We start from the raw sequence: 13,918 nt of genomic DNA, 5'->3' as shown, positions 1-13,918 counted from the left end.
CAATCCAGGGTTAACTTTTCGCTGGCTTAATTTACACCTTCTTGCTTTGGACCAGCTCCTTGCACACAGGATTGCTCCAACACACAAACACACAAACAATATTTAGGTTTTAAAACGTCATTTCATACCATGGCTGCACCACGGTCAACTTTAGGTTTTTTAAAACCTCCCTACTTCCGTATATGGATGCAAGCTGTACTTCAAAGTTGTATCAAAGACGATTTCCAGACGTATTATTATGCACATAGCTGAAGTGTATAGGCTCTGTCAGCCGGCTGATTTTGCTTTTATGGGCATGGATGGCCAAGTTACTTTGCTAGAGAGCATGACCATGTCATGGGCTGCGTTCTAAAATAGCAGAGCACTTCTCATCGGAGCAGCGAGGTATGCTCAGGGATATTGACGCAAGACGAAAACCCAAACTCCGTGCCAGGAACATTATGCAGATTAAGCAGCAGATTTGCATCGCTTGTACAAACCATTTGTTTTGATTCCAATATTTGAGATTTCCCTGGGTGGGTTCCTCTTCTATACGCTCCCTGAGCAGAACATCTGAAGCAGAGACTTGAATATCTTTCCTATTATTCTACCTTCCTTTCCCTAAGGCAAAATGTCCAAAAAGGTACTATCTGATAACTGAATAGAGGAAACAAGCCACATTCTGCAAGGGGAGGCATGTATAGGGTCTTAAAAAACAACAACCCTGTAAGGATTGAGGCTTGAAATTGGACAGATTCCTTATGAACATAAGAAGTCCTCTGCTGGATCAGACATCACTGGGGGGCTGCGGGGAGACTCCCCCCACAAAAGGCCACAGGATGCCAACTTTTGTCTTACAGGAATTGTCTGGACTGTATGTGTGTGTCTGTGGTGATGAAATGCTATGCAATTCAACATCCTATATTTTAGGCCCCATCTACACTTCACATTTAAAGCAGTATCATACCACTTTTATGGCTTCCCCCAAAGACTTCTGGGAACTGTACTTTGTTCTGAGAGTTGCCAAGAGATAACCTAGCCCCAATCCAATTTCTCCCACAGAACTACAATTTCCAGAATGGCTAAACCGTCAATCCCTGTCCCCCCAGGGAACTTTGGGAATTATAGTTCTGTGACAGGAACAGAGGTCTCCTAACAACTCTCAGGACCCTTAGCAAACTACAGCTCCCAGGATTCTTTAGGGGAAGCAAGGGGTGTTTAAAGTGGTATCAGAGTGCAGACGGGGTCTTGCTGCGATGATTCCTCATGCCCCCAAGGAAAGAGAGGAAGCAGAGAAGTAATGGATTAGGGAGAGATCCTAACCCAGCCTTTCTCAACCTGTGGGTTCCCAGATGATGTTGAACTACAACTCCCATCACCCCTAGCTAGCAAGGCCAGAGCTCAGGGATGATGGGAGTTGTAGTCCAACAACATCTGGGGACCCACAGGTTGAGAACTGCTGACCTAACCCAAATGCGGCTCTGCTGAAGCCTTGGAACAGAAAATGATTTCATCCATCAATCTCCACCGACAATGGAGTTGCCAATATTTTAACTAGACTGGTTGACATCGCATAAGCTGCAGTTATGTTTTGATTTGGGCTGGAGGAGCTACAGAAGCTGCGGGGGTCTCTTAAAGTGTTTTCGCAAGACCTTCTCCCGACTCATTTGGGGGAATACAGGACACAGCAAGGTTTCACACCGTGTCTGATGTTGACTGGAGAACGTCAACTGAGAGCTCAGAGTTTCCACAGGAAATAAATGCCACAAGAACTGATAAACCCTCTTTTAATGTGTGGGAGACTCAAAACTACTCGTTTCCTGCAGATAGCAAAGGTTATTCGTGATGGTGTGAGCTGTATCTGAAACAGAGCATTGTCTCACACCTGAGCGAGATTGAAGCTCTCTTTCCCCAGGGTCTGAAAGTCATGGTCCGTTTTGAAGCCCCAAGAACCGAGGCCTGGCTCCATTCATGGCAATAGCATCAATGATGGATTGGAGGAAGAGGGCACCATCCTCAATTTATTGTAATCCAATTAGTCTCTGAGGTTCTTGCCAACGCAGTGGATGGAGCAAACGGCCAGGTAAGGACAATTCTCAGAAGAGAGGCTGATTATCAAACCACTCTGGCAACTGTAGCTCTGTGAGGGGAGTAAGGGGCTGTTGACAATTCACAGCATCCTTTTTGTTGTTGTTTAGTCATTTAATTGTGTCCGACTCTTCGTGACCCCATGGACCAGAGCACGCCAGGCACTCCTGTCTTCCACTGCCTCCCGCAGTTTGGTCAAACTCATGCTGGTAGCTTCAAGAACACTGTCCAACCATTTCATCCTCTGTCGTCCCCTTCTCCTTGTGCCCTCCATCTTTCCCAACATCAGGGTCTTTGCCAGGGAGTCTTCTCTTCTCATGAGGTGACCAAAGTATTGGGGCCTCAGCTACAGGATCTGTCCTTCCAGTGAGCACTCAGGACTGATTTCCTTCAGAATGGAGAGGTTTGTTCTTCTTGCAGTCCATGGGACTCTCAAGAGTCTCCTCCAGCACCATAATTCAAAAGCATCAATTCTTCGGTGATCAGTCTTCTTTATGGTCCAGCTCTCACTTCCATACATCACTACTGGGAAAACCATAGCTTTAACTATACGGACCTTTGTTGGCAAGGTGATTTCTCTGCTTTTTAAGATGCTGTCATCGCTTTTCTCCCAAGAAGCAGGTGTCTTTTAATTTCGTGACTGCTGTCACCATCTGCAGTGATCATGGAGCCCAAGAAAGTAAAATTTCTCACTGCCTCCATTTCTTCCCGCAAACCATAGTTTCTAGGTTTGGGTTTTTTTGGGGGTGGGGTGGGGGGAGATAGCTGTTTAAAGTGGTATCACAGTGTTTTAAATTTAGGGTGTGGACGTGGCCGCAGCTGAGCCAAGGATTTCTGCAAGGATTTGAGAGATCCAGCTATTCCGCTGTCGAAGTCATGAGAACGGCTGCTTTCCATGCTCCTAGCCCTCTCCCTAAACTTGAAAAACTTCAGCTTTCAAGCCCCCTTCAGAGTGAGAAGTGTTGAAAGCCAACGAACTTGCAGCCAATTTCTTTAAAAGCCTCTGTACTGGGTAGGAACAAAAAGCTCATTGATGTGAAATGGGGGGGGTGTGAATATTCTCCTTCCCCTGACTTCATTGGTTTCTTTCATTTCTTTTTGGTTAGCAACTGCGAGAGAGACAATGGCATTGAGCTGCCCTGTGCTGGGGTGCAGCTGGTTCCACATATGTTTAAAATAGGGACCAACAAGCTCGCCCTATTTTTAGTGCCAGGAAGCAAAGGACCATGGAAGTCCCGTGTGCTGTTCTGCCTTTCTCACTTCCCTTGTGAGCAGAAGGTTCCCAAGCCAAGGCGATTCAAAATAATACGAGGATTTTAGCCCCTCTGCCTTATCAAGACTCTACATCTTGTAACCCTAGGGCAGGCATAGGCAAAACTCGGCCCTCCAGATGTTTTGGGACTACAACTCCCATCATCCCTAGCTAACAGGACCAGTGGTCAGGGATGATGGAAGTTGTAGTCCCAAAACATCTGGAGGGCCGAGTTTGCCTATGCCTGCCCTAGGGCCTTCTCCCCTTTCCCATTTCCTTTCTAGAGGTACCCTATTCCTGTCTCAAAGCTCTAGATGAGAGATTCTCTTGCAAACCACCTTCAGTTTTAGCTCCTGATCCATCTTCCATTTCTCCATCACCCATTGTTGCTTCAGATCAGGGGTTGGCAAGGTTTACCTCGCCTGGGCCAGTTCACTCCAGGGGAGATCCCTCCGTTGGCCGGATCGCGCATGCGCTCGCACGGCCACGATTTCCAGCATCTGCACAGACGTGATTTCTGGCACCGCAGAAATTTAGTGCAGCGCGCAGGGACTCGCCAAGCGGGCATCTCGGTTCAGGGGCAGCTCGGGGGCCGGTTAAACGACCCCCGTGGGCCGCTTGTGGCCCATGAGCCTTAGGTTTCCTACTCCTGCTTCAGATCCTTGCTTTTTACCCCATCACGTTCTTTCTCCCCATCCGCGAATTCCTTTAACCACCTGCTCCTGTCTCAACCCCCACCACCACTTCCATACAACACAGCGCAATCCTCTCCTCCCAAACTTAATGTTAGCAACGTCCTTCCACATGCAGTTGGAATGTTTGCAATCATGCCGTGGCATCTTCCCGGCTCAGCCAGTTTGCTGAATGCAGGCTTCATTGCCGGAAGCGCAATGCACTGCACAAACGGCTAGTTTCACTGCATAGAAAAGGAATTTGCCTAAAACGTAACGTTCTTTCTTTCCAGAATTCTCTTGTAATGCGGTAATGTAGGTAGCTGACCCACGGCAACACCAAGCAATCAGCTGGCCTATGATCTACAGCAGCGTCAAACAATTTCAACAGCAGATCAGCTGGCCTGGAGAAGCTTCAAGTATGACCCAGTCAGGTGATTTATAGGAGCATCATGGGTACCATTACAGTGGTACCTCAGGTTACAGACGCTTCAGGTTACAGACTCCGCTAACCCAGAAATAGTACCTCGGGTTAAGAACTTTGCTTCAGGATGAGAACAGAAATCATGCAGTGGTGGCGCGGCGGCAGCGGGAGGCCCCATTAGCTAAAGTTGTACCTCAGGTTAAGAACAGTTTCAGGTTAAGAACGGACCTCCAGAATGAATTAAGTTCTTAACCCGAGGTGCCACTGTATTAGGCTTTGGGTGTGGTGCTTCTGGGGATAAGGCAGGGCTGGGTAAACTATATTCCCTGTAAATGTACCAGATATGCTTGTGTTCTCTGTGGGTTTCTCATGATCACTGTGAGAGCTGAAGGCTGCTCTACGTGGTCTTTTTTTTCCGAACCAGCAGAGATCCTCTTATGCGTTCATAGTGAAACAAGCACGGTTGCATGATGATGTAGCTGTGGCATGCATTCTCCCTGCCCCTGACCCCACTTAGAAATATTATCTGTGTAAGAAAAAAGGGATGTTGGAAGCATCCTTCAGTGAGTCATAAGAAAGTTGCCCAGCTTTGAAAAGGCTAGGGATAGTTTTAAGATGTACGGTATATTTGCTCGTACTCTTTCCCGATCTGAGCCAAAAAAAAAAAAGCTTGCCAAACCTGTTGCATGGCAAAGTCTTTGCAGAACACCCAAGAGATTCCTGAACAGTGGGGTTGTTACAGGATGACAACATGGGAATTTTCACCCAATTAAGATAATCTGGTAAAATGTGTTCATCTGAATCACTTCAGTCAGCAGAAATCACACCCACTCGTTAGCACACTAGAATTGTGTGAATTCTTATATAAGGCCTAGAACTGGCATCCCCAACCTGCGGCCCTCCAGATGTTTTGGCCTACAACTCCCATGATCCCTAGCTAACAGGACCAGTGGTCAGGGATGATGGGAATTGTAGTCCAAAACATCTGGAGGGCTGAAGGTTGGGGATGCCTGGCCTAGAACAAAGATCTGGTGTATAGACTTCCACGTGTGAGCAAGAACAGCCGGCTGGATCAGGTAAGTTGCCCATTGAGTCCAGCATCCTGTTCTCATAGCGGCCAACCAGATGGTCATCTGTCATGGATGCTTTGGCTGAGATTCCTGCATCGCAGGGGGTTGGACTAGATGACCACAGGGTTCCCTTCCAACTCTACGATTCTATGATTTGTTGTACTTTGTTTCTTTGTCTAGACTAAGTAGTTGTCTTTCTTAGTATCAATAAATCAGCTAATTAAAAATTAATATTCAAAATGGAGTATTTGTAGAGCCACATATACATTCCATAAGGTTGATTTGGATATACCTGACTTTCTATGAATTCTGGACACACACACAGATATTATTATTAGTAGTAGTATTAGTATTAAATAATAATAATAATAATAATAATAATAATAATAATAATAATAATAATGGTGTAATGATTTGTAAGTGTATATGTATATGTATATGTATATGTATATGTATATGTATATGTATATGTATAAAAGGTAAAGGTACCCCTGCCCGTACGGGCCAGTCTTGACAGACTCTAGGGTTGTGCGCCCATCTCACTCAAGAGGCCGGGGGCCAGCGCTGTCCGCAGACACTTCCGGGTCACGTGGCCAGCGTGACAAGCTGCATCTGGCGAGCCAGCGCAGCACACGGAAACGCCGTTTACCTTCCTGCTGGTAAGCGGTCCCTATTTATCTACTTGCACCCGGGGGTGCTTTCGAACTACTAGGTTGGCAGGCGCTGGGACCGAGCAGCGGGAGCGCACCCCGCAGCGGGGATTCGAACCGCCGACCATGCGATCGGCAAGTCCTAGGTGCTGAGGTTTTACCCACAGCGCCACCCGCGTCCCATGCATGTATATGTATATGTATATGTATATGTATATGTATATGTATATGTATATGTATATGCATATGTATTATTATTATTATTATTATTATTATTATTATTATTATTATTATTATTTTATATAGGGATCATCCAAACTTCTGTTTATCCCATGAATTCTAGTCGTGGGTCCAAGAGGTTCTTCTTTTGTTCCATGAATTTCCCCCCCGGAAAACCCACTGCTTACCACTGAATCAGAAAAAATGTCAATCGCGTTTCTTGCGCATTGACCTTCATTCCGATTCAGCAGTACATTGCGGGCTTTCCCAAAGAAAGCAGCGGGACGGAACTAAACCCTCTCAGACCTATGACTAGAAATCAAAAGACAAATGTAATAAACCATAGAACAAACAGAAGTGCGGCTCAGCCCCCGGTTGAAGAGGTTGGTGCTTCTTTTGATCTGTCGATTTTGCGTAAGTGCATATTATCTCCCCCTCTCCAAAAGGTCAAACACCTTCCCCCTGCCCCGCCAACTTCCCCGGCAACCCCCATTACCTGTTTTCCGGGTCCGACACGGCCATGTTCCGTGTAACGTAGCACATTTTGAGCGGGATCGTCTTCTTGTCTCTGTGGATGGAGAGGGACAGCTGAGACAGGGGGTCGGTGGACGCGTTCCCCAGCCGCGGAGATTCGGGTGGGGGGGTCTCCCAGCCAATTTCGGAAACCGGAGACCCTTTCTTGACATAGGGGGTGGCTTCCCTCATGTACTTCACTGTAGCAAAGAAGCAAAGGAGAAGAATGAAGGGTAAGTAAGCGAAAAAATGTTCCGAGAGCCAAACACACCTTTGCTGAAGCACTAGACCATGAGTAACTCATGTGGTGCCCTGCTGCCTCCATTGGCCTGGATGACCCTCCTCTGTTTAGCCCCTCAAGATACTTCCTCACCCAACATTCAGGGTCAAATTCATCTCAGTCGAGACAAACGTTAAGGCACACTTGACAAGGAGCGCACCATGACATAGAGTGGAGTAGGAGACCTGAAAATAACCAATACATTTCGCATCTGGCAACCCATGTGTCCCTTTCGTTTCAGATAGTACATGGGCAGAAGAGTCTAAAAAGCCCGAGAGACACAAATTGTCACATCCCTCTCTAGCAGCTATGGTGGCTCATTTACCAGAAATAACTCTGGAAGTGTATACAGTGGTACCTTGGGTTACATACGCTTCAGGTTACAGACCCCGCTAACCCAGAAATAGTGCCTCAGGTTAAGAACTTTGCTTCAGGATGAGAACAGAAATCGTGCTCTGGCGGCACGGCAGCAGGAGGCCCCATTAGCTAAAGTGGTGCTTCAGGTTAAGAACAGTTTCAGGTTAAGTACGGACCTCCGGAACGAATTAAGTAGTTAACCCGAGGTACCACTGTACAGTCGTACCTCGGAGATCAAACGGAATCCGTTCTGGAAGTCCGTTCAACTTCCAAAGCATACGGCAACCAAAGCGCAGCTTCTGATTGGCTGTGGGAAGCTCCTGCAGCCAATCGGAAGCTGCGGAAGCCCCGTCGGACATTCAGCTTCCAAAAAAAGTTCAAAAACCCAGAACACTTCTGGGTTTTGATTGTTCGGGAGCCAAAACATACGAGTACCAAGGCGTTCGACAACCAAGGTATGACTGTACTTGAACTATGCCTCCTAGATCAAAATAAACACAGGAGGCTGTTTGTTTGCTTGTAGCCTCCTGTGTATATTTTGCTCTAGGAAGCATAGTTTGGTCAGAATTGAAGACAAACGTCCAGAGTTAACATTATGCACCAACATACATACACCAAACTCAGTTTGCTAATTGTTTTTACATTGTGTCAACTTAGCAACAGTTTTAAAGAGGCAAGAATCGCTTTTCCTACAAGTCAATCAAAGCCGGACATGCTTTGACCGTTCTTAAGAACAGTCACCATGCAACTACAAGGCAGACCTACTTCTGGCCTTGCAAAGCTTAATGCTTTGTGGAGCAACTTGAGCTAAGCTCTTTAAAATGCAGAAGAGGGGATGAGATGGGAGACCAAAGCCAGAGAGAGCAACTCAGACTGAAAACTAAACAACAGGCTGGAACATTCAGATGTGAATGCAGTTCCCAGGACATTGTCAACAAGAGTAAAACATCCCTCCACTTCGCCCTGCCAAGTCCCAGCTTCTGTTTCTCATTTCTCAATTCTTAAATGCAGCATGTCCCAACTGAACATCAATTTGCAATTTATTTATTTTTTTAAAAAGCAAAGCCTGCATGAAAACTGGCATGGATTTTTTTGGTGACATTTTGCTCAATAATAGGCTTTTTTTTTTTTTTTGCGAGCCATTCCCTTGAATATGATACATTTTTGTATGCTACTAATCACTAATGTATTGATTTTTGTGTGCGCTTAGATTATATACTTTTTTGGGCAGGAAAACCACAACGCAAAATTCAGAGGAGTGCAAATTTGAATAACCACGTTTTAACATGAAATCAATTGAATTGGGCTACCACAATTCCAATAGTGCATAGGGTTGTGCATTTTCTGGAGTTCTGTTGCTCCGATATATCACATAACTACTCTATTTCTCTATTAAAATATTATTCTGCTGCCTTCTTTCCTTCATCCTTACTATATTTGTCAATTTAAACATGTACAATTTCTCATAAGTGCACAATCCAGTCATCAATTGTTGGGAGTTCTTATTTTCTTCCAATTTGCAGTAATCAACATTTGAGAAGCAGTTAAGAGATGTGTTCACATTGTGATGCCTTCAGTTAACACTGAGTGCTTTACAAAACTGGACAATACAATCAAGGGGTCTAATAATAATTGATAACCTGTTATAATTTCAATTTTGTTTATGATGTCTATACCAAATATCTTATTTTGGGACAAAACCAGAAAATAGGGGCCATATCTGCTTTTACTGTCTGACAGCTCCAGCACATATTCCTAGTATTCCTATAAATACCTTCAAGCCTTTTCAGACTCTGAAGACCTGGCAGTAGCCAGCAGTGAATGATCCTAACATCTTCCCGAAGAGTACAGAATTTTTCAGAAATACATTCCTGTTTCTTTTATGATTTGAAGTCCAAGCAACCTGATTTTCTATAAAGCTATTTTTATTCATTGTACTCCAACTGCCTCTCTGAACTTGAAGCTTCTATATCTACCTATGGCTTTAAATGCTTTATGCTACACCATAGCCCGAAAGTGTCCTGGAAAAAAGAAGGGCATCCCATTTTTTTCTCATGAGAAGATGGCAGCCATTTTGGGTGCCGTGCTCTCATGTGATTTCATGCTCCGATTTCACCCCGAAAAAGTACTGGGGGGGCTGTGATCTTGCATGGTGCCCCAAAACACGTGTTTTTGGGCACTGTGCCTGATAAAATGCTTTTTTCAAAGGGAGGGGATCACGGTGAGAAATTGTGTGAGATCACAGTGCCCAAAATGGCCGTCCTCTTGTCAGAAAATAACAGGAAGATGGCGTCCCAGAAGATCATTTTTGCCTTCGATGTGTTGGAAGCTATGATTGCACACCTGGTAAAAGGACGTTTTGGTCTTACACATGAAGCATGATACACCAGAGTGAGTCTGGTGTCTCCAAATTCCAGATGGGTCAAAATCATGAAAGAGCAGCAAATAATGATGACATCTGTCGTATGAACTTTGCATTTTTACAGCCCATCTGAAGGTGCAAGGCTGGGAGGTTGGTTATGAGAAGCCCCGATTGCCCTCCCTCCTTGCACTTCCTGCTTTAAAAGGCCAAATTCTGTATTACAAATCCCACATGCAGACAGGTATTGATGGCCACGTTTCAGTTTCATATTAGCTGGCCTCTTGTCCTGGTCAGAACAGGATGCATTGTGGCTTTCAAAGAAGTTCAATAAAGTTTATCAAGCGGGCAGGATCCATCTCTTACACCAACCATACAGTGGTACCTCAGGTTACAAACACTTCAGGTTACAGACTCCGCTAACCCGGAAGTAGTACATTGGTTAAGAACTTTACCTCAGGATGAGGGAGGCCCCATTAGCTAAAGTGGTACCTCAGGTTAAGAAACGTTTCAGGTTAAGAACGGACCTCCGAAACGAATTAAGTTCATAACCAGAAGTACCACTGTATTAGGAAATGCCCACTCTGCCTCAGTCTCTGTTTTGTCTCTGTATGGATATTGGGTCATCATTTGTAATAAGCTGCGATTTAGCACAGCCTTTGCCAGTCCTGGTGCCCCATTGGTTTTGGGGGGTTTTGGACTACAAATTCCCCCAGCCAGCATGGAGTTGTGCAAGAGGTGTACTCCAGAAACATCTGGAGGGCACCAAGGTTGGTTAGACCTAACCAGTGTTAGAAATTAGCCAGGCGCGTTTTGCGACTTGTGTGGCTCCACTTGCAACCAGATGGAGATCTCTGGGCATCTGCATCTGGCCGGCTTACTTTCTTAAGCAAGTAAGCAGAAGACATTATTTACTGCATTTATATTCCACCTTTTTCTCCAAGGAGTCTATGGTTCACCCCCATTCCTCCGTGAATCCCTAAAACGACCTTGTGAAGCAGACTAAGAGGCTATGGCCAGTGAGCTTCATGACTGAGTGGGGGATTTGAACCCTGATCTCCCAGCTTCTAGTCCGACACTCTAACCACTACACCACCCTGGCTTCCTGGAGCACTCCTGCAATGGGGCAGCTCTATAAATTAAGTTGGTAAACAAACATGGCAAAAGCAAAAGGTCACTTAGAGAAGGACCTGAAATATTTTTTCTTGAAGCTTGAATTTGTTTTATTCTGGATGGTTTTATTTGATGTTTTAATAAGTTGTAAACTGCTTTGAAGTGTTTTTTTCTTTAAAATAAAAAGTGGAATAGAAATGTAACAAATAATAAAAAATAAATTTAATTGCAAAAAAGGCATCTAGAGATTATTGTTGCAGCGACTGCAACATAGTTTTAAGGTGCACTTTGGAGATTAGTTTACATATCTGGGTTCCAAATACTTCCTCAGTTTCTCAGTTTCTCCCTGATCTGAAGCTTACAGACAAATGCAGGCTAAAAGCGACATCTAAAAAACTCACATCGCTGACCCCACAACCCCTTTCAGGCAGAGGCTCTAATCATCTCATACTAATTAATAATCCATGGTCTCTTTGTGTATGGAAAATTACAAAAAAAAATTAACAATAATATTGCGGTCAAGCAATTAAAATTCCAATGCTCAGTTCCTTCCTCATCCCCACTGCCGGTACTTTCACCCTCCACGCCGAAAATGACAGGAAACGAGGAAGCGGCAGTTGAACAAATTAATCCTCTGGCACTTGCCGAGGGCTCAGCGATTGTTCCTTGCTTTGCAAGGCAAGGCAGAGCCGTTGTTTCAAAAGAGCACTTCATTTGTGCGCAATCCTGCCAAGCCCCCAATACATTTCCACAATTAATCCTTTGTTACTATTCGCAGATGACATTTGGGGAGGCGGGGGGGGGCGGAAGCAAAGAAGAAAAGCATGCGTCCAACGAAGGGAAGTCAACACGGCAAATTTGATCAAATATATCAGACTAAGGAGCTTCTGGAGTGTCTTATGACTCGTGCAGGTTAGCAAAAAGCAGCAACAAAAGGGACCACAGTTCATTGGCTGGGGAGGGCCTGTAGCTGAGAGGTGGGACAACTGCTTTGCATGTAGAAGGTCAGGATCAATCCCCCAGCATCTCCAGTTGGAGCTGTCTATGTAAACAGAATATTATCAATCAAAGATCTGATTAAAAGCCATCAGCCCGGCTTAAAGGAAGTCATCGTTTGGCAGCAGTCGCCTATTGAGATCCTTATTCTTCGGCGATCACTCGTAGCCGAATAAGATTGTCTTCCATAAACACAGTTTTAACAGTGTGTCTGTAAGTGACTGTGGAGGCTAATTCTGGATCCACACGTCTTTCCACAGTGGGGAATAGGTTTACGGACGGGAGTTGATTACGGTGAGGGTTTGCCAAGCGTGCCTTTCTCTTAGCACGTTTCACCCTTTCGTCCTGAGTTCGTGCGTCTTCAAAGAACCATGACACCTTTGGTAAAGGCTGTTCTCTATGAATGATGGTGGCCACAACCTCCTCAAGCAAAAAACTTGGTATGGATGATCATCTTGAGCCTGCAGAATGCCAGAATCCCATCAGAACCGACTGGATCAGGGCGTGTTTCGTCAAGCATCATGCTTCCAGCAATAGTCGATGCCCACCATCGGTACGTACGCCCTCAGTGCAACCTTTGGGCCAAAACAGGTGAGCCAACCCTGTTCAGTAGCTTAGGACCCGGCACCAGGTAGACTACCCCTGAACATGGAGGCTCTGTAACCTGTCACATATTGCTGAGTGGGGGAAGCACATATTGTTAACCCCACCCCCACCCCCAGTATTAAAGCCTATACATTTAGGATCTCCTCCAATGGTCTCTCTGGTACATGGCAGAAATTCACAGAAGCCTGAGAAAGAAGCAACAAGGGTTTAAAGGTAAAGGGAACCCTGACCATTAGGTCCAGTCGTGGCCGACTCTGGGGTTGTGGAGCTCATCTCGCTTTATTGGCCGAGGGAGCCGGCGTACAGCTTCTGGGTCATGTGGCCAGCATGACTAAGCTGCTTCTGGCGAACCAGAGCAGCGCACAGAAACGCCCTTTACCTTCCCGCCGGAGCGGTACCTATTTATCTACTTGCACTCTGACATGCTTTTGAACTGCTAGGTTGGCAGGAGCTGGAACTGAGCAACGGGAGCCCACCCCATCACGGGGATTCGAACCGCCGACCTTCTGATCGGCAAGTCCTAGGCTCTGTGGTTTAACCCACAGCGCCACCCACGTCCCAGGTTTAACAAGGGTTTACGGAGGGCAAAACATGCAGCCACCTTTCCAAAGCTGCCCCCCACCCCAAGGCCCCAATACTGGGTAGCAGAGAGACCTCCGGTGCTCTCCTTTCCCTCACTACATAAAACCTATTTCTGTTTTACCAAGTCAGATGAGCAACTTGATAATTCACAAGGGACTTGCCCTTTACGGCGCAGAAATGCCACATACCAGGAGTTCAGGCATAGCGCTTTCAGTATGTTTGAGTGAATCTCAAATATTTGCAGAGCAGCATGGCAGGGAATGCCAGGAGTTGCGAAACAAGACAAACTTCTTCTCCCAAAATACTTTAAAAAGAAGTTTTCTGTTCGTGGGTACCTAGCCATAAATTCAGAATCTTTCTTGGCTGCAAAGTAATTTATGCTTCCTACAGTTGAAATATTTCATTGCGTTTCATGTTGAGCATTTGGACCCCCCTACCTTTGAATATTTCATTCCCAAGTTGGTAGGCAACCTCCGTCTTTCCAGATGTTACTAGATTCTTAACTCCCATCAGCCCCTGCCAGCATAGCCAAAATAGTTTTGAAAAATCAATTCAGGTAAGATAGAAGAGAAAGTATAAGAGGGCGAGAGGGACCATGAATCACTAACGTAGCACTGAAGGATGAAAGTAGTTCAATACAGTGGTACCTCAGGTTACATACGCTTCAGGTTACAGACTCAGCTAACCCAGAAATAGTGATTCAGGTTAAGAACTTTGCTTCAGGTTGAGAACAGAAATTGTACACCGGCAGCGCGGCGG

At 45.5% G+C, this 13,918-nt stretch overlaps 1 protein-coding gene across 1 annotated transcript in view; it reads right to left on the bottom strand.

The window, feature by feature from the left end:
- The window catches only part of SNTB1 (syntrophin beta 1), a 108,744-nt gene that overhangs the window by 32,617 nt on the left and 62,209 nt on the right, over positions 1-13,918 (bottom strand). Inside the window, exon 2 of the mRNA XM_077932750.1 lies at positions 6,850-7,066. Coding sequence (XP_077788876.1) covers positions 6,850-7,066 — 217 coding nt within the window. The remainder of the gene's footprint in view (positions 1-6,849; positions 7,067-13,918) is intronic.

Source organism: Podarcis muralis, chromosome 8, assembly GCF_964188315.1.
Source record: "Podarcis muralis chromosome 8, rPodMur119.hap1.1, whole genome shotgun sequence".
NCBI classification, from domain to species: domain Eukaryota; kingdom Metazoa; phylum Chordata; class Lepidosauria; order Squamata; family Lacertidae; genus Podarcis; species Podarcis muralis.
Note: the sequence above shows the minus strand (reverse complement) of the source record. Positions and strands in the feature narration are given on the sequence as shown.